General features: G+C 38.2%; 1 protein-coding gene and 1 pseudogene across 8 annotated transcripts in view; one reads left to right on the forward strand and one right to left on the reverse strand.

The window, feature by feature from the left end:
- COBLL1 (cordon-bleu WH2 repeat protein like 1) overlaps positions 1-20,621 on the forward strand; it is a 165,003-nt gene that overhangs the window by 130,602 nt on the left and 13,780 nt on the right. For 4 of the 7 annotated variants that reach the window (XM_033231273.1, XM_033231274.1, XM_033231278.1 and 1 more), the window contains 6 exons: positions 9,611-9,764; positions 10,208-10,282; positions 11,505-11,624; positions 13,652-13,886; positions 14,899-14,993; positions 18,867-20,437. In XM_033231273.1, coding sequence (XP_033087164.1) covers positions 9,611-9,764; positions 10,208-10,282; positions 11,505-11,624; positions 13,652-13,886; positions 14,899-14,993; positions 18,867-20,437 — 2,250 coding nt within the window. The remainder of the gene's footprint in view (positions 1-9,610; positions 9,765-10,207; positions 10,283-11,504; positions 11,625-13,651; positions 13,887-14,898; positions 14,994-18,866; positions 20,438-20,621) is intronic. The other 3 variants (XM_033231275.1, XM_033231277.1, XM_033231276.1) reach the window with 2 other exon arrangements.
- On the reverse strand, positions 411-2,459 carry LOC117094927 (annotated as a pseudogene). Its single transcript, XR_004441730.1, has one exon. The product of XR_004441730.1 is annotated as a prolactin regulatory element-binding protein-like (transcript).

Genomic DNA, 20,621 nt, shown 5'->3' on the forward strand with positions numbered 1-20,621 from the left:
TTTTGCATTCTTCCGTAAAGAGTTAAGAGTCAAAACTTGACCTTCAGATAATATGAAAAGTTCAGTTATTGGACACAATAGCAAATATCATAAATTAATGTCAATTTATAAGATATTTTATACTATTTAATAGTGTTTATTGGGAATGTCCAGGTTGGAGAAGAATAATATGAGTCTGTCCCTTGAAAAAGAAAACATTAATTTTCAGACAATTTCAAGGGATTGTTTACATTCTCTCCACTAACCCCATCCTTTTCCACCTGTGAAAATCATATTATAAACAGAACCAATAGATTCTATTAGAAACATTTAACTACATTATTGAAGTTGGGCTTCTATGTTTCTATCCCCTAATTGAGTGTTTTTATTTTCCGTGTGTATTCTTTCATTTAACTCTTTTTTTTGGGGGGGGGATCTCAGTTCACTCTTTCCTTGTTTGTTAAATATCAATTTTTCCTGCCTAGTGGGCTGAGGTTCATTTTCCCTTTCCTCGAGGTTAGGGTAGACTATCTAGGAACTTATTGCATCTTTAGGCTGGCTGGCTTAGTGCTACCCATCTGAATCCCGAGATTACTACCCAAGTCTTCCTTTTGCCCCTTCCTGCCCTAACAGCAAGTACCAGACCAGTCCCTTCCCCAGCAAATGCCAGGGGCTTCATGTGAAGAGGAACTGGCCACAAGGCTGTGAGGGGAGGAGGAGAAACTGTTTCTGCAGGAAGGACAGCAGTGCCTCCGGGCTCTTGGGCATCTTCACATGTTTCTAGAGAAAGGACAAACTCAACTCTCAAGTCTCTAGTAGACAGAAGGCAGGAGGCAGGGAGTATGGCCTGGGCTTCAGACACCGCTGTTCTGGATGGATCCACAGATGATGAAAGCAGGGTTCCTGGCACCCAGAGTCACGCAGGGCCACAACCAAGCCTTTTCGCTAGAAGGGCAGGCAGTGCCCATTCATCTTATCAGAGGTAACCTCAGCTGTGGACCCGAATGGAGTGAACAAAGGGAGTCCAGGCCTCCACTCTGCTCTGTGGATGGTAGTGTCCAGGCTCCTAATTCCCAGGAAGCAGGGAAGCTAAAGAAAACCTGGAAAGACACTGGAGCAGCAAGACGGTCACAACAGTAAGCCTGACACACAGCAGGAGCAGGAGCCTCACAGGAACACTCTACAATGAAGGCAACAGATGCAGCTGGCAATGACTGTCCATAGCCACAGAGAACAGGGCGGTTTCATGGGACCCAAGGAGCTCTGGACCACGACCCTTCTCAGGTAGAAAGGCCACATCTGTCACCACAATGCCATGGGCCTCCCTCATGTAGTAGAGGCACTGGAGAGAGAAAGCTATGTAGATGGCAATAGAGCCAATGACCGTGCCCAGGCCCAGGAAGGTGCCAGACTCACTGACATTGAGGCAGGAGATGACTTCATGGCCACAGGACTTGGTCCGAAGGGGCAAGAAGTTGGAGCCATCCCAGGCTGTGAGGTAGCAGGGAGCGGGCTGGCGCAGGCTCTTGTGGGGAATTTGCACTGTGAAGAGTCACAGCCCAGCAGGCTGCTCTGGAACCTGCCCAAACCTGCAGGCCTGATAATGGTAAGGTGGGTGCATTCTCTTGCCAGTGCAGCTGTGTCACCAGCTGATCCTTCTGCCACACAGAGGCCTTAAGGTCCTGTCCCATGGTTACCAACTTGACATCAGGCCCTAAAGCCAGGTCTTCAATCTCCCTTTCATGGGCTTTGAACTCCAGAACCTTCTCCAGCCCTGGTACCTTCTGGACACGAACGTAGCCATTTGTCCCTCCAGTGGCAAGCAGGGTGTTATCGTGGTTGAAGCACACAACTTTCTGCAGTGGATCAGAGCTGAAGTCTGTCTGCACTGCCTGCAAATTCTCTACCCTGAGTTCTAGCCCCTCGTGCTGGGTTTCCGCGCCACATTTCTTCTTTGCTGGGGCTGCTCCCTTCCTTTGTCGAGGCCCCTGCTCCTTGGAACCTGTCTTCTTTGCCTTGTTGCCCTTCTGTTGATGGACCTGGAAGCGCAGGAGCTGACAGTGGGCATCCTGCCCCGCAGCAAGGATGTCACCAGCCAGTGCCAAGTTCATGGTGACCCGTGTCATGGGAGTGCAGCAAGGAGGCACTCAAGCGCCCATTAATCTGCTCTAGCTGCAGAAAGTGCATGTCATTCTTTATGCCTGCCTTGGCGGCGCCTCCTCCACCCACAGCGATGAGCAGCCCAGTGCTGGGGTCGACCTGAAGTGCGTACGACGCGAATGGAGCCCGGTACAGTTCTGGCGCCCGGCGTGGGCCCATCCAGCGCGGCGCGCGTTCACTGCCGGCACCACGGCACCCAGGACGTGCTGGGCCTTTGACTACTGTCTCGGCCACTGGTGAACTCGGTCCCGTCGCCGCGTGGAGCACTCCCTTTTCATTTAACTCTTTAATCCAGGATACTTCGACTTCAGTGACCCACATTTTATAATTCAACTATGATTAATAAGTGATCTAATGACTAGTACAGAGCAGGTATTCAGTAAATCTCTTGAATGCCATTTGATTCTATTTTCTTCAGCTAAATTTAGTTCAATTTTGAATCAGAATTCTGATCTGGGTGTGAATTCTGGGGGATTAACAATCTGGCATGGTTTTCAACCTGACCTTACCACTTTCATTAGTAGATTCTGTTTCTCCTTGTGATATTTTCCTTTTTACAGACCATAAAATTTGGTGATGTGCATTCCTGTTAGAAGTGCAGTTTTCATTAATGGCAAGCAGACTTATCAGTGACTCTAACTAAAGTAAATAATTGAACATCGCTAATGATTAACCAAAGCAGTTTCCCCTAGTAAGTAGAAACCTGTGTGTTTTCTCATTTTGTAAAGCCTTTAGACTTAATAAATTTTAATGTCTACCACTTTTTAAAATGTAGTCATAATTTGAACAAAGAAAAGGTTTGTTGGTAGTAAAAGCTGAAGACAGTTATAAATAGTTCTTTAATTTTTCACATTGAATTTGCTTATGAGATATTTCAAATGTATGTACTGTAATACACATCCATGAATTCACTGATTCGACAAAGTGGTGTTAAATATTTAACTTTTATTAAAGTCCTTTAAAGTATGTTGAAGAGACCTGAGTTGACTTAAAGGTGGAGATTTTTAGACCCACAGTGAATGTTTATACAGTAGACTAAGCATCGGTTCCTGAACGCTGGGCACTGTTGAGCTTTAAGGTTAATTATTACTGAGACTGATTCCAATAGGACTCTTACCAACGCAGTCACCAGAGAGTACAATCTTAAAGTAAATACCTCTTTTTACCTATACTTTTTACTCCAACATCTACATAATTATAATTCTTACATTATTTGCAGAACATTTTCATGTACTTTAAAATAGACAAATTAGATGTAATAATATCAGCTGATGGTTATGAAGCATGTGTTGTATGCTAGGCACTGTGCTATGTATTTTACATATAACATTTCATTTAAGCATCCCAGCCCCTTTTGACATAGGTGCTGTTACTTTTCCTTTTCGTGAATGAGGAGACTGAAAGTCACAGAGACAATAAATGGCAAGCTTTCTGGTTCAATCGCTTGTATTGACTCCAAAACCCATTTCTTTGGGAATCATTGTAATGGGCTGCCTTCTACCTTGCAAACTCTCTGTAAGCCTCTCTCCAACTGGACAAATTCACATTCAGAAATAGTGGGTAGTTTAGGTCTGATGAATGCAAGAGCAGAGCTATTGGGAGACTATTTGGAGCATACTCCTGAAGTGCACAGAAGAAAATACAGCTTAAGAATGCTGCTGCTGGCCAGGCACAGTGGCTCACGCCTGTAATCTCAACACTTTGGGAGGACAAGGCGGGTGGATCACAAGGTCAGGAGTTCAAGATCAGCCTGGCCAAGATGGTGAAACCACATCTCTACTAAAAATACAAAAAATTAGCCGGGCATGGTGGTGGGCGCCTGTAATCCCAGCTACTCGGGAGGCTGAGGCAGAGAACTGCTTGAACCTGGGAGGCAGAGGTTGCAGTGAGCTGAGATCGCACCACTGCACTCCAGCCTGGGCGACAGAGCAAAACTCTGTCTCAAAAAAAAAAAAAAAAAAAAAAAAAGAATGCTGCTGCTTAGTTATCAGTGGTCTTCCCACACTTTTAATTTAATTTACTTTTTTAGCATTCTAAACTCATGATGTATATTACTTAAATGCTGTGGCAGTTTAGTAAGGCTGCTTTTAGCATTAGTCATTCCTGGGTTTGGAGCCTCCCCAGTCTTGCATGTTAGATATGTATATTCTCTGTAAATCCCAGTGTATACATGTGTTTTCCTGGCTACAATCTATTTAGAAATATCAGAGTCTTCTAACTTAAATGTCCCTTCTTTTCCTGCAGGCTTTCACCCCACCTCCCCAAGAGAAGGTTTTTTAGTAGGTATAGAACATCTCTTTCTCAAATCCCAGTTATTCTTCTGTTTTGTGTTAAGAGTGGTGTTTTAGTTAACACACAATAACTCCACATTTGATTTTTATTATCTTAACTTTCCTTGGCAATTTCTTAAGTAATTGAAATTATTTTCCAAGAGTCTTAAAAAAACCTCTTGCTTCTGTATCTTATAGGACAACCAAAATATATATATTAAGCTATTTCTTTGAATGCTAATATGAATATTACTTATATTTCAAAAGACAATTTACATTTCTGTCCATTAATCTGTTGCTTATTATCTAAACTCACTATTCTTATTTCTTCAAAACTCTTGCCTTTGCACGACTTATACCAATTGTTAAATTTACATTTTGTCCTCAACTTTAGTAAGTTTTAAGCATTATTAACAGCATAAGTTCCAGTTATGACAGGCCACATAATTGTACTTCATATCAATTAGTGAAATCATGTTCACTTTCCTCTAATGTCTATTTTTATTTATTTGTTTATTTATTTTGAGATGGAGTTTCACTCTTGTTGCCTAGGCTGGAGTGCAGTGGCGTGATCTTGGCTCACTGCAACTCCACTTCCCAGGTTAAAGTTATTCTTCTGCCTCAGCCTCCCAAGTAGCTGGGATTACAGGCACACACCACTCTACCCAGCTAATTTCTGTGTTTTTAGTAGAGGCGGGGTTTCATCATGTTAGTCAGGCTGGTCTTGAATCCCTGTCCTCAGATATTCTACCCGCCTTGGCTTCCCAAAGTGCTGGGATTACAGGTATGAGCCACCGCACCAAGCCAATGTCTTTTTTCTTAGACGCTTTAATTCAAATTGCAGCTTTAGTAATGCATGTCCATTTACCATCATGATACCCATGCATAACATGGTTAGGGTGGTGAATGTCGCAGAATAGGGTTGTAAAATAAATGCTTCCCCTGATGTCCATGACTTTGTCTTTTCAATATGCACTTCCCCCAATTATCTTCATAAATGCTGTTGAAAAAAATTTAGCATTTATAAAACTGAAATATGTCTGTTTTGACAAATTTTAAATTCTTTATCCCTAAAAATATAAATACTCTGTTTTACAAAAAGCTACCTTATTTTAAGACCTCTAGGCTGAATAATGAAATATATGAGTCTGTGGTTATCCTGTCTTTGAGTTATGAATAGGTTCATAAAAATTTGTGAGTCTGTATATATTCCTCCCTTTTATAATTCTATACTGTCTGCTTTATTATAACTAAAATATAAGAGCTCTAACTCCCAAATAGATACTCTCATTGAGAAATTCATGTCATGGCTGCTTTTATCATGGAAAAGACCAGTAAGTGACAATGATAAGGAATGTGACCTGACGATGAACACATTTTTATTATACACCTCATGAAAGCAATCAGTTGAAACACGGGAAACATGGAACTAGGGAGGAAAATCAAATGCTGCTGTTGCTTCATGCATTAAGCTGCCACTTATTGATCACCTATTGCATTCTTACTGGTAAACTAGATCTGCCATAGGAGTGGAACTTGGCTTTAATAGGGCTGTACAGAAGTAAATCCAAGAAATAAAATCACATCTTCTACTGCTTTTGATTTGTAGGTAATTATTTTTTTAAAATGAAGGGCCATGTTCTTTTGGGAGAACTTTTGGCCTTTTTTTCTGATGTTTCCTAAATTTGTTGCTCTTATAAGATATCAGGGGAAGGTTTTAGAACACAAAGACATTATCAGTAGAAAGATTTCTATTTAACCTTTATATTCTATTCAAAGAAATATTTAAATACTGCCAATTCCTTGGTGCATTTCTTTCTTACCTTTTTGTTGCAGCGGGCCCTTGTTTTGAATTATTTCAAACATCGATTGAGAATCCACCCCCATGCCTACCCTAGTCAGGATGATCATAATATTTAGTCAGAATTGACTTTAGTGACTCTGAAACAAAAGCTGAGTTTGGGTGGCAGGATTTAACTCTTTTCTTGCTGGACTGTAGAGAAATCTGAAGATTTTGGAGGAGGAATCAGAGTAATGGGATGGGGTTGGAGGCAGCTCTTTACCAACTAGTAGGAAAGAAGGTTAACATTTCAACTATTGATAAGACCTCCCTGGTGCCACCTTGTCCCACTTCCCTGTTATGAGGCACAGTTAGTGGGTTCGTGAGAGGTTTGTTCAATGAAACTCCTGCCACTGTAGACCTAACAGTTTCTCTCCCTGTTGAAGTAACCTGCCTTCCTCTTTAGTACCTAACACAGTTGGCAAAGAGCACAGCTAATTCAAACCCTTTTCTTTGGGAGCAGGCTTCCCTTTCTCTCTGGCAGATATATTTAAAAATTATAAAATAGTAAATTTGCCAAATTTTTCTTGGTGTGTAGCAAGGCATAAAGACTGGAAAATATCTTACGAATTAGTTCACTTCCGTTAGACGTACCTATGTTGTCTTGTAAGACTAGACTGCCCCAGGCTTTACACATGCCCCTGGTCTGAGTAGTCAAAGTCTTTTATTTACAAATGAAGATGGCAGCATATCATTCTTTTTTTATTCATTCAAGGAGTATTTACTTAGAAACCTCTGTGAGCCAGACATGGTTCTGGACAAACAGCAGTGAGCAAAATAGGGGAAAAAAATCCCTGCGTCTGTGGTCAACCCTAGTGGGAGCAGACAATGTATAAGGCAAATCAGTCAACTGTATAGTATGTTAGAGAGCAATTAAATGCTGATCATAGAAATAAATCTAGGAAGCAGGGATAAGAAATATTGGGAGTCAGGGAGGAGTTCGTTGAAGAGATGACATTTGACCGGGTATGGTAGCTCATGCGTGTAATCCCATCACTTTGGGAGGCCAAGGCAGGCAGATTACTTGGGGTCAGGACTTTGAGACCAGCCTGACCAACGTGGTGAAACCCTGTCTGTACTAAAAATACAAAAATTAGCCGGACGTCATATTGCATGCCTGTAATCCCAGCTACTCAGTAGGCTGATGCATGAGAATCACTTGAACCTGGGAGATGGAGGCTGCAGTGAGCCGAGATCATGCCACTGCAGTCTAGCCTGGGTGACAGAGTGAGACTCTGTCTCAAAAAAAAAAAGACATTTGAGAAATGGCCTGAAGAAAATGAAGGGACACCGAGTTATCAGAAGAAAAAGCATTCCAGGGACAGGGAGCAGTAAAGGATGACCACCCTGTGATGGAGGAACTCTGCCAGCACATTTGAAGAGCAACAAAGAGGCCAGTGTGGCTGGAGTGGAGTGAGCCACTCCATTACCAAAGGAGGAGGCCAGAGAGAGTTAGATGCCAGGTTGTTAATGGACTTATAAAGGGAACTATTAGTGGATTTTAACCAGTTACCTAATCTGGCTTACATTTTAATAGGATCCTTTTTTATGATCTTATTTAAAGATAGCAGATTCTTTTTGCTGCTATGTTGAAGGACTATAGGGAAACAATGTGGAGATGGAGTCTAATTAGGTATTTTCTAATGATGATTCAGACTGTGTAGTAGCAGTTAAGCTGGATGCTGGATATCTTCTAAGGGAAGGGAAAAAAGGGTTGACTCAGTGTGAGATGTGACAGAAGATGAGGGCGAATGGAAGGATAACTTGTTCTTTACTAAGACAGGGAAGGCTGTGAGACTAGGATGTGGCAGAGGGATAAAGAGGAATTACCATGATCTCAGTTTTAGACATGCTAAATTAAAGAGGCTTCAGACATTAAGGGGAGATCAGAACAGAGGTCCAAGATAGAGACATGGATTTGGAATTCATCGGCATACAAATTATACTTAAAGTTCTCTTTAAGCTAATTTTTTTTTTAATTTTTAGTAGAGACGGGCTTTCACTACATTGGCCAGCTGGTCTCAAAATCTTTACCTCAGGTGGTCTGCCCGCCTGGAGAGGGAGCAGAGATACTAAATGGAATATGTTCACAGACCACGCCCTAGGTCACACCAGTGTTGATCAGGAGATGGAAAGAAGCAGACACAGAAAACTGAGTAGCCAGAGAGTACGGATCTATGGAGAGTAAGAAATGTGGTCTCCTGGAAGAAAAATAATGTATTTTAGGAGGGTGGTCAGCTTTGTTTAATGTTGCTAATAGGTAGCATAAGTGAGTTCTGAGAAGTGGCCATGGATTTCTTCATAGTCAAAGTCTTTGGTGACTTTGATAGGAATCATTTTAATGGATCAAAGGCTGGGAAAAGTATTGTTGAAAGGGTTCAAGTGGGATAAGAGAAATTGGAGACACAAACTGCAAACAGCTCTTTTATTTATTTTTTCGAGATTGAGTTTCACTCTTGTCACCCAGGCTGGAGTGCAATGGCATGATCTCAACTCACTGCAACCTCCGCCTCTGGGATTCAAGCGATTCTCCTGCCTCAGCCTCCCGAGTAGCTGGGATTACAGGCGCATGCCACCACACCTGGCTAATTTTTTTTTTATTTTTAGTAGAGACGGGCTTTCACTACATTGGCCAGCTGGTCTCAAAATCTTTACCTCAGGTGGTCTGCCCGCCTCGGCCTTCTAAAGTGCTGGGATTACAGGTGTGAGCCACCTGAAGAACTCTTCTAAATATTTATTTATTTATTCATTCATTCATTCATTCATTCATTCTTGGTAAAGGGAAAGAGCAAAGATGACATGGCCATTGGTCAGGAGGCACTGACCCCTGCTGAGGGAGGATGTCTTAGGGTCTACTGACAGTCACGGGCTAGGAGTGTGAGCAGTAGCTGTTTCTGGTAGGTGACCTTGAAGGACCTTTCCTTGGGTAGACATACAGATTTTTGCAGTACTCCTCACTGAAACACTGCAGTTGTAAAGAGGTAGATTTAATCAAGCTAGATGCTACTGTACAAATAATGTTCCCTTTTTCATCCCTTCCTTTTAATTTCTCCAGATTTTTCTTTAAAAGTTAGTTTTTAACTCTGTTACTTATGAGTCCTCTACGTTACAGTTAGTTGTTTGCGTGGCAGTCTCCCATTCTAGCCCAAGTTTCTTGAGAAAGGCCATATTTTATTTTTCTTTATGTATCTATCCCATAGCCCAGCTTCTGCGTGTGGCAGATGCTTCATAAATGTTTTTAAGGAATGACTATTATGTTCCATTTGGGTACATCCTGTGTTTGACATAAAGTTCAGTGTCTTCCTAAAGTTTGCTACAGATCTCTAAATGTAGGATTCTATTTGGTCATTTTGTTTTCCAGAGTCCCTGTGAAGCAGGGAGAGTGAGGGCAGACTCCCTGCAGCTCACCAGCACATCTGCAGGGAATTCATCTTTGAGAAGGACAAAGCGAAAAGCACCTTCCCCACCCTCCAAAATACCCCTGCATCAAAGTGATGAAAATAGTCACGTGACTGGTAATGTGGTTTTTTTCATTAACATTACATTTGTATTGTGTTTTGTTTAATACAAACAGTAGGAAAGATATGGGTTTGTAAGTTACGCTTTTTTAATAATAATACTTAGGCTTTAAAAATACATCTTGATTAGTCTCACTTAACTGCCTTTTAAAAATCTGAAACATCACCAAATAAAGTATCAAAATTACACAGCTCCATTATCCTGAGGTGAACATGTCATAATTCGTGAATTTATTCAGAAAGATGCTGCCATTTCAGGATTAGCTGTATGTAGAAAAGGGAGTCTGAGTGGATTTTAGTGTTTTACAGCTAGATAGTAAAATGACTTCTAGCAAGGCTCACTGCTTTCTGAACAATATAAAAATAACTAAGTTAAACTGTTAAGGAATTGTTTTATTTGTGAATATGACTTTATAAGTTGTGTTGCTTCTTTCCTTTAGCCTTACAGCCAGTAGATGGAGTTCCTCCAGACAGTGCTTCAGAAGCAAACTCCCCTGAGGAGCTATCCAGCCCAGGTATGACACCCTTATTCCACATGCTGTAATTACTGAAAAAGGACTTCTATGATAATTGAGAAATGAATCCATTTGCGATGCTTTATACATGAAAGAGATATAGATTCTTTGGCCTCATTTCCCAAATTTTGTTATTATGAAATGAATTCTTGCCCCCACCCCTCTGCCCCTCAACTCAATTAGAGTATGAAGCTGGCAGAGATCAAAATTTCAGTTCTGGAATTGTCCTTGAGTAGTTTCTCTATGTAGTCTCCGGCTTTCCCTTATGCAATGTCAGGTTAACATTGATTAACTCCTTCCCAAATGTCATGACACACCATAATTAGGAATGTACCTTGGTGTGTGCAGAAGAAAACTTACAGGAAAGTATAAGCACAATTTCTTTATGCAACTGTTCTAGGTATGAACTCAACATACAAGTTACCCTACTCTAATGGTAAAAATTTGTTACCATGAAAATGTTTTCTGTTGCAGTATATGGCTCTCCTTGTGCATTCTTCCCAAACAAAATTCCATTACGAGTTGTATAATTTATTCTAATACTTTTCTAGTGTTTTTAATAATATCTACTTAGTAGCTTTTATAAGAAGTATGATAACAATGTTTTAATCTTTACAGTTACTATAAGACATCAATGAATGTGATAGACTAGTAATGTCATACTAAAAATAGAATATGATTATACTAGGACTTTATCATGGGGATAATTTTGTAAGTATAAAAAATGCTTAATATAACTCACCTGATTTTTATAATTTATATTCCAAATACAGGAAACATTTAGGAGCAACACTCTTGAATCTTTAATCTTTAAGTGGTATTTAAGAATTTGGAATTTTAACATATATATGTAAGAATTCTTCACTCCTCTGTGATTTTAAATCTTACTCTCAGATAACTAGTAGTGATTTTTCTCAGCTTCTACTCAGAATAATATAAATGGCCCCATTTCTTTTTCCACAAAGGAAATGTATTGAATAATAACAATTACAACTGTTGAGTGAAATTAGAAATCACTGAAGCATTATAAAAAGGAGTGCTTGCTATTCAAACTTTGCTTCATATTTGTTTTTCTTCATTTTTTTTTCCCTTTTACCTCTTGTTTAATGCATCGATAATTGTGAGCTAACAAATCTAACTTCTTCCAAAATGCTTCTTGGTCTCTGCTTGCCTTAACTCTGTTGTCTAAGTGCCATTTCTACAGATTCTACTTCTTTGGCAGAAACCTCCTTTGGCCCTGGGCTCTCCAGTCAGGAGCAGTGCACTGCGCCCAAACTGATGGAGGAAACCTCTGTCTTTGAGTGCCCTGGAACACCTGAGGCAGCCATAACATCATTGACATGTAGGTGGTCAGGCCTTTCCTTGCTGGTGCTTTGTGTCAGGCAGATTAAGATATCATCAATTGTAAATTTGATTAGCTGTTGAAACCTTGTGTGAACATATTTTATAAAGAAAGATAAGTTTCCCCCTTTTCACTTGAAATTTTATCTGGGTTTAGACTTGGTTGTTTTTCCCAACCACACAGATGAATACAACAGAGTGGATTAGTTAAATAAAATCAGTGGTTCTGAAGAATTTTAGCTTATCTTCTATTTGGCTTATATATACTGAGGGGTCACTTTGAAAACACAGTTGAGGCTGGGCCTGGTGGCTCACACTTACAATCCCAGCTACTCATGAGCCTGAGGTGGGAGGATCACTTGAGCCCTGAATTTTGAGACGGCAGTGAGCTATGATCATGCCACTGCACTCCAGCCTGGGTGACAAAGCAAGACCTTATAATAAAAATTAAAAAACACGTTTGTATCTAAACCATCATGGCCTTTCATTTTTCTCAATACAGTTTTTTCAAATTATATAAATACATTCTTAACACATAGATAAAATATCGCAGACACACTATATTATACATTGGCATCATAATGACTATTTCACGTCATAATAAAGCATCATTTGCCAAAATATGTACATTTGAAAATTCACTTAAACCTAAATTTTTAAATCTTTTTTATTGAGTAATCTATTTTTATTAACGATAAAAATACCGTTAAGATTTCCCATGTTTATTTCTCAAAGAGCACAAATAGCACACTTTTCTGTCTACATACTTAGAGATAAAATTTTAAAAATATATTTTAAGTACTTTATTGAATTATGTTAAAAATTAAATTTTCTGAATGTACTGATGACTATAATCGGATGCTATACCACCTACCCACCCCGCCCCCACGACCACGCCCCCAGCCTTGGGATAAAATTAAATTTCATTCAGATACTATGGTGTACATGGAAATGTTTAATTGTATTTAGCAAAAATCCAGAACCTCACTCTTTGGCTTCCATTTACTTCCACGGCTAATCTTGACAATAAGCATGAACATTAACTGCTCGGGATGCCTTCTTCTCTTTTACCCTGCTGGCTATTGGTTGTTGGTGATAAAATACATTTTTTTATACAATGAAATGTTAACCACAGCTATTGAAAATATTTATGTATACACATATATATTAATATGGATAATATTTAAGGTATTGTAAGTGGAGAAAAAAGCTAGGTGGCTACAGTATGCTTCCATTTATATTAAATAAACTAACAAAGGGAAACGTGAGTATAGTTATCAGCCTATGTGTGTATATTACACTTTCTCAGGACATACAGGAAAAATGGTTAAAGCGAGTTGCCTCTGAGAATCAAACTGGATAGGAATAAAACTTAATTTTCATTGTCTGATACTTGCTCCGTTTGTATTTTTAAAAAGTAAGCATCTAGGTCAGTGGCTTTTAACTCAGGTTGCATAGTAGAATCATCTAAATAGTTTTAAAAGTCCCTTGCCCCACCCATCAGAGATTCTGATTTTGTGGAGTAGGGTATAAGCCTCAGTACTTTTAAAGGGAGCTCAGATAATTCTCGAGTATAGTTGGTGTTAATAACTATTGAATCAAATTTTATGAGTGCCCTTGTAGACAATACAAAAATCTCACGTGCTTTTTGTTTTCACTTTTAACATTATTAATTTGCCTTTAATTTGCACTATTGAGTTGTTGGATGAGTATAAAAAACCTTCAATTGAAAGATATTTCTTAAATGAAATATTTAACTTGAAATTTATGAGATTAAATAACCTCTTGTCTCTACCATGAATGAAACCTAGATTGATAGCAAATTGTTTTGAGAATTATGAGTCTGAGATAATCTGGTTTTATGTTAACGTGACTACTCACCAGGAGAAAGAATTTCACTATTATTTTTGAAGCAGAACTTAAAAGAGTCCAACTAATTATTATTTTTCAAAATTCCTTCCTTGCCAGAATTGCATAGGATGAATGAGGCAAATTAATATTTAGGATTATGTCTGCATTTCTTTGTAGCTGGAATAAGCTCTGATTATAGCCTTGAAGAGATAGATGAAAAGGAAGAACTGAGTGAAGTGCCTAAAGTTGAAGCTGAAAATATTTCTCCGAAGTCACAAGATACTCCTTTTGTATCTACTGATATAATAAATACACTGAAAAATGATCCCGACTCAGCCCTTGGCAATGATAGTGGAGAGTTCTCACAAAACTCCATGGAAGAAAAACAAGAAACTAGAAGCACAGATGGACAGTAAGTAGTCTCTGTGCTGGGGTGTTGGTGGCAGTTTGTTTAATTAATATTAGTGTTCTGAAATATAGATCTGATATTTTAAACATAAATATAATCAGCACTTTGGTTTTGACTTTATCCCTTTTACCATTATTATAAGAATGTTTATTAATGAAGTACTTATTTGCATGTAATTATGTTCAAAGAAAATCAAATGTGACAGTTCTAATATCCCTGTGTCAGATAAACCATGAGAAATAGTTAATTTGTGTGATTCAAAACTGAAAGTTTTTCTTTGTGTATTTTGCCTGTTACCTATGTGACCTAAATGTAATATTTAATTTTCAATTTTTACGAAGTATTCCTGGAGGATTTTCACTGGTATGTGAAAACAATTCTGCATATTAGAGTATGATGTTAAATCATGAGTATTATCTTTGCAGTCAACTTTATGAAACAGAGAATATATTTTCCGCTTGATTCTAGAAGTGGACAGCTATAGTCTAGTCCATTTAGGTTTGAAATGCAACAACATGAATAAAGATGAAATCAACCAAGCAAAATAAACCATATATGTCAGAGGTTTACTATAATTTGCATGAGATTGTCTCCTTATTAAACTGTTCTATCACCAAAGGGAAAAAAAGATCAGTGAGGTCAATCTACATTCTGATTTATGTAGTTGACCTTGCCAGATGCAAAACTAAAATGTTTCATTTAATTTCCTTTTTCTTTAAAAGGCAAATAACTGATAATAACCAAATAAAGCCACTGTTTTGGAAAAGTGTCTATTTTACCAAGCTTCTTTCTTTTTAATGGGACCACCATATGAAAGCTAATGTGTCATAGCAGCATTTCTTCTCAGTTACATTTTTTCTCTGCTTTAAATTTCCGAGGTTTGGCAGAAATAAATGATTGTTTGGAAATTATTGCCTATTTTCTCATTGTGCATGTGTGTGTGTGTGTGTGTGTGTGTGTGTGTGTGTGTGTTTCAATAGTATCAACATATAACATACAATGTTATATCTTCCAGAGAACCACACAGTGTAGTATATGATACAAGCAATGAAAAGAAGGTAGTTGACAGTATAAGAAACTTGAAGTCGCTGGGCCCAAACCAAGAGAATGGTGAGTTATATAAATTAATAGCCAGCATTTTCTTTTATTATATGCCAAGGACAATTCTTAACACTTTATATATATTAACTCATTTAATCTCCTGTAACTCACTTAATACCTACCTCATTTATGGATATTATGGGTACTATTGTTTTTATTCCCATTTTGTGTGCCACAGAGGTATGAAATAACTCACCTTAGGTCTCACAACTACTATGGTAATGGTGAACCTAGGATTTAAACTGGGGCAGTATTGCTCTCGAGTGTGCCCTTAACTACCATGTGTACTACTTTTGTTGTTAAAACATAGAAATTATCTAATTTAGACTTTGGATCTTAAAAATGTTTCCTCTGTGCATCTAGCTGTGATCTGTTTCTCTTTTTTTCCATCTAACTTCCTTGGATGAAACTTTTCTGCCTGATTTTTCAAGGCCCAAATCATCTAATAATATAACCTTATTTACCACTGTTTCCCAGTTCCCATCCTCAAATCAACACAACTTATGTTTTCTCATGATGTCATTTGCTCATTTCTATATCATAGGGCATATATTCATGTTGTCTTTGCCTGAAAAATAATTTTTCATCTATTTTACCCATTCAATTTTTATCCAAATCATATTTCATTTCTTTTACTTGATTATTGGGAGCTTTGTAGTTCTATATTTACGATTCCTCAACTGAATTGGGTAGTCTTGGACCGGAGAAATTACATTTGATATTTTTGCACTACTCATGGCACCTAGCAGAATACTGAGATACTCATAAAGTATGTACTTAGTATTGAATTTCAGAAAAACAATCCTACGCAAATAGAAAATTCAAGGAATACACAATGGTGTTTTAAGGGGTTAAGAAGGAAGTGGCTTATGAATTCTCATAGTTCAATCTATTATGTTAATATAGAAAACTAGGTTAAGATGTTTAGAAAACATAGGGATGTAGTATTCATATTTGAATAAGACATAGATAATCGCAATGTCATATATATAATTATATATATATATAATTTTATGTGTGTGGTATGTGTTCATTAACTTGAATATATATGCTACTGATTCATTTTCTCCCACATTCAATACCATTGTGAGATATCATACTGAGAAGGTCTGAAAGCAAATAAGTTTTTCATTCTTTTCCACTTGAGTCAGTTTTTTACAGCATGTACTATGATGGCAATAGCATTCCTATTGAGAAATTATGATTTAAAAGCCGCTTCTTTCTCTTTAAAACAATAGTCAAGTTGAATCATTTTTGTTAAGATTTTTGTTGTCAAGTTAGTGCCAGAGTCACAAGTACATTTATGTGGTATTTTGATTTGCACATGTTTTGTTTTGCTATGACCTTTGTCAACTAAAAGTAAATAATGTCTATTATTCTTTAAGTACTTTTATCCTGTTTTCCTTTTTACCTACCCTTATCTAAATCACCTTCTTGTAAGTTTGTCAACGTCAGTATCACTTTTGAGTAGAGGGTCACTATAGTATAAAAGATACCTTCTCCCTCTACTGGCCATCCTTGGAAAATGATCTAGCCATTCATAAACACTTGGTTAGCATCATTGTCAGTTGTAGATGAGGATGGATTCTGGGCTTCCAGGACTGCCAATCACTGGAAGTAATCATGAAATGTTGAGAAAAAATTCAGAGTTAGACAGTGGTAAAGTAGGTGTAACCTACCAAAAATATGAAAAACAGAGACTTATAATTCTAAAACCAATACATTAGGGTTTTTAAAAGGGGATTCAACGTAAAATACATGTTTACATTGGTTTACTTTCTTTGGGAAAATGTTTCTGTTGTGTGAACTGGGAAATACGTATATTCAGTGGAAAATTAGAAATAAAGAAGGAAATACATTTAGATTCATTTCCTGCTGCTAGAGATTGTTTCTTAAATTTTTCCATGCTTATAACAATGTTCAAAATAGTGTTTTTCATATGAACATTGAAAAATACTTATGAAACAAGTGAATTGAGAGCAGAGGCAGAAATATGCCTCTTCTATGGTTCCTAAGAGCATGGGTCCTTAATTTTGTAAATCAAAATAGTTAATAATCATTGGTCATTGAGAAAAGTATTCACCTAAGTATATAATATGTATTCTGATACTCAGTTGCATTTTATCTAGGAAGAATAAAAATGAGTTCCATTTTAAAATTACATATTTAATATAGGAATCTTGCAACACAATATGTAATATTAACTGCCACAACCAAATAACTGTAATCAGGCAGAGTTTAAAAACATGAAGATTAAAAAAAAAAAACTATTTGTATACAAATTTGCCTAACATGATATTTTTCTGCATGCATATCTTTTTTCTTTTTCTTTTTTTAAGAGAGAAACTATATAATATAGCTCATTACATTTTAGGCAGTGTACTTCATCTCATCCTTATAAGTAAAAGTGGGTAATGATAAAACTATAGAGAAATACTTGGCATACTTTCACAGTTTGACCCCCAAAGCTCACATTTAACTTGTGCTGTGCAAACTATTGCCATATGTGAAAAGGCCACTAGGGTTTTGAAGATAAGCACAGTGATCATGCAGGAAGCATGATTCTTCAGGGCATTTAAATAGAGGAGCAGAGGAATGACTTAATTCAGTACTAGGCACGTGGTACAGACCCCAAAGCCTGTTTCCTTCCACATGCCTCCTACCAGTGCTTTGCTGTCATGTTGTTGACTGGAAGCTGTTGCTCTGTTAACCTAGAGACTGGCAAATGATTTTTGTTTTCAGGAGGTCTGAATTAGAATCAAGAGGAAAAGTAGTGCAAAGGAGAGGAAGGTTATTTTCTCTACTTTGATTTTGACTCTGACTCTAGAATAAGGATGCCTATTTCCAACAGAGAAAAATCAAAACCAATATGGCTGATTTCATGCATTGAAATCACCGATGTTATAACTAAAAATAAAGTCCTCTAACAGCCTTCTGCAAAGATACCTAATTAACAAGACAATCAACTGAGATTCTGTTCTTTTTTTCTTTTGAGAAGGAGTCTCACTCTCTCGCCAGGCTGGAGTGCAGTGGCGCGACCTCAGCTCTCTGCAACCTCCACCTCCGGGGTTCAAGCAATTCTCCTGCCTCAGCCTCCTGAGTACCTGGGACTACAGGCGTGCGCCACCACACATAGCTAATTTTTGTATTTTTAGTAGAGACCGGGTTTCACCATGTTGGCCAGGATGGTCTCCATCTACTGACTCATGACCCGCCCACCTCGGCCTCCCAAAGTGCTGGGATTACAGGCATGAGCCACCACGCCCGGCCTGAGATTCTGTTTTTACTGTAAATCTTGATGTTTTCTGTTAAGGCCTTCATTAAAACTGACTGCATTTCCTGAGATTCCTTTCCTTTTAGTGTTAGGTATGAAAATATAAATATGCTAGGGGCTATAGAAAAGACAGTCAAAATAGAGGAAAAATACAGTTTTTGAATTTGTCAGTTTCTATTGTTTGTCATTATGAACAATGGGAGAATGCCATCTAAGAAGTAAAAACTTGTTTTTACTTACCTTCTATGGAGTGTTTATTGTGGTCAATATACTAATGAGCATGCTATCTAAATGATACACATATAATATACATATTTTCACCTTTTTTTGTCTGAGCAAACTGAGGCTCAAAGGGGTTAATTAACATGTTGTGGCCACACTAGTTAAGCCAGGGGTTAAGCCAGGGATTCCAAACTTCAGTCTGTATGAATCCAAAGCCCATACTGTTTTCTCTGTATGCTACTACCTACCTTTATATAGTTAGTGAGTTGAAAATTATCTGTCAAATTCAAACCAAACTATTTCAGGTGGGAGAAAGTAGGCATTAAAAACTTGAGGTTTTCTATTTTTTCATATATTTAAGTTGATGATTTTTTTTCTCTCAATAGTACAAAATGAAATAATTGTCTTTCCAAAGAACACAGAAGACAATATGAAAAATGGAGTGAAGAAAACAGAAATCGATGTAGGAGGTGTTGCCAAAAATAATGACATTGATATGGAAGTTGAGAGACCATCAAACTCTCAGGCACATGAAACTGATACTGCTATAAGTTACAAGGAAAACCATCTAGCAGCTTCATCAGTACCAGATCAAAAACTGAATCAACCTAGTGCAGAAAAGACAAAAATGCAAGATGCAGCAATTCAGACAACCCCTTCTTGTAACAGTTTTGATGGAAAACACCAAGATCATAATTTGTCTGACTCCAAAGTTGAAGAAAGTGTGCAAACTTCAAATAACAACATATCAACTCAACACTCATCCTTAAGTCCACAAGATTCTGTAGATACCTCAAGGGAATTCAGGAGTCAAGGCACCCTAATTATACATTCAGAAGATCCACTTACCCTAAAAGATCCAATTTGTGCACATGGTAATGATGATCTTTTGCCTCCTATAGATAGGATTGATAAAAATTCAACTGCTTCTTACCTAAAGAATTATCCACTTTATAGACAGGACTACAATCCCAAGCCAAAACCTTCAAATGAAATTACACGAGAGTATATACCCAAAATTGGAATGACTACTTATAAAATAGTGCCTCCCAAATCCTTGGAAATACTGAAAGACTGGCAGTCAGAAACCACAGGGTATAAAGATGATCAGGACATACATGCTTTAGGGAAAAAGCACACTCATGAGAATGTGAAAGAAACTGCCATCCAAACAGAAGATTCGGCTATTTCTGAAAACCCAAAAGGGCCACTGCCAGACCTTAAACCGAAGCCGAACCTGAGAACAGAGCATCAAGTGCACAGTTCTGTGAGCCCACCTGACGGAGCCATGGTTAGTCCTCTGAAACCTGCTCCCAAAATGACAAGAGACACTGGCACAGTTCCTTTTGCACCAAATTTGGAAGACATAAACAATATTTTGGAATCAAAATTTAAATCTCGCGCTTCTAATCCCCAGGCCAAACCCAGTTCTTTTTTTTTACAGATGCAGAAGAGAGCATCGGGTCACTATGTGACATCTGCAGCTGCCAAGAGTGTCCATGCTGCCCCTAATCCTGCTCCAAAAGAACTGACAAATAAAGAGGCAGAAAGGGATATGCTGCCTTCTCCGGAGCAGACTCTTTCTCCCTTAAATAAAACGCCTCACTCTGTTCCACAACCCCTTGTTGAAAAAACTGATGATGATGTCATCGGTCAGAAGCCTGCTGAAGCCTCTCCTCCTCCCATAGCTCCGAAACCTGCGACAATTCCTGCTCGTCAGGTATCCACACAAAATCTGAAGACTCTGAAAACTTTTGGTGCCCCACGACCATACTCCAGTTCTGGTCCTTCACCATTTGCTCTCGCTGTAGTGAAAAGGTCACAGTCTTTCAGTAAAGAGCGCACCAAGTCATCCAGTGCTGGTGCATCGGTCCAACCTCCAGCCAACACAGACGAAGGGAAGACTCATTCTGTAAATACATTTGTGGACATCCCACAACTTGGTGTGTCTGATAAGGTAACTGTAGCCTTTTTAAAAATAAGTATTCAAATTTAGTGACATGGTTTAATGGGGATTAACAAGCATGTTGATATGTTTGTGTGCTACTTTACTCTGAACTCATATTAATCTGAAATTAAGCTATTGTAGTGAAGAGAGTGGTAATACATAAAATCTGATTATTTGCTTACAGTTATAACTT

The sequence above is a fragment of the Trachypithecus francoisi genome, unplaced genomic scaffold, assembly GCF_009764315.1.
Source record: "Trachypithecus francoisi isolate TF-2019V2 unplaced genomic scaffold, Tfra_2.0 Lachesis_group13, whole genome shotgun sequence".
NCBI classification, from domain to species: Eukaryota; Metazoa; Chordata; class Mammalia; order Primates; family Cercopithecidae; genus Trachypithecus; species Trachypithecus francoisi.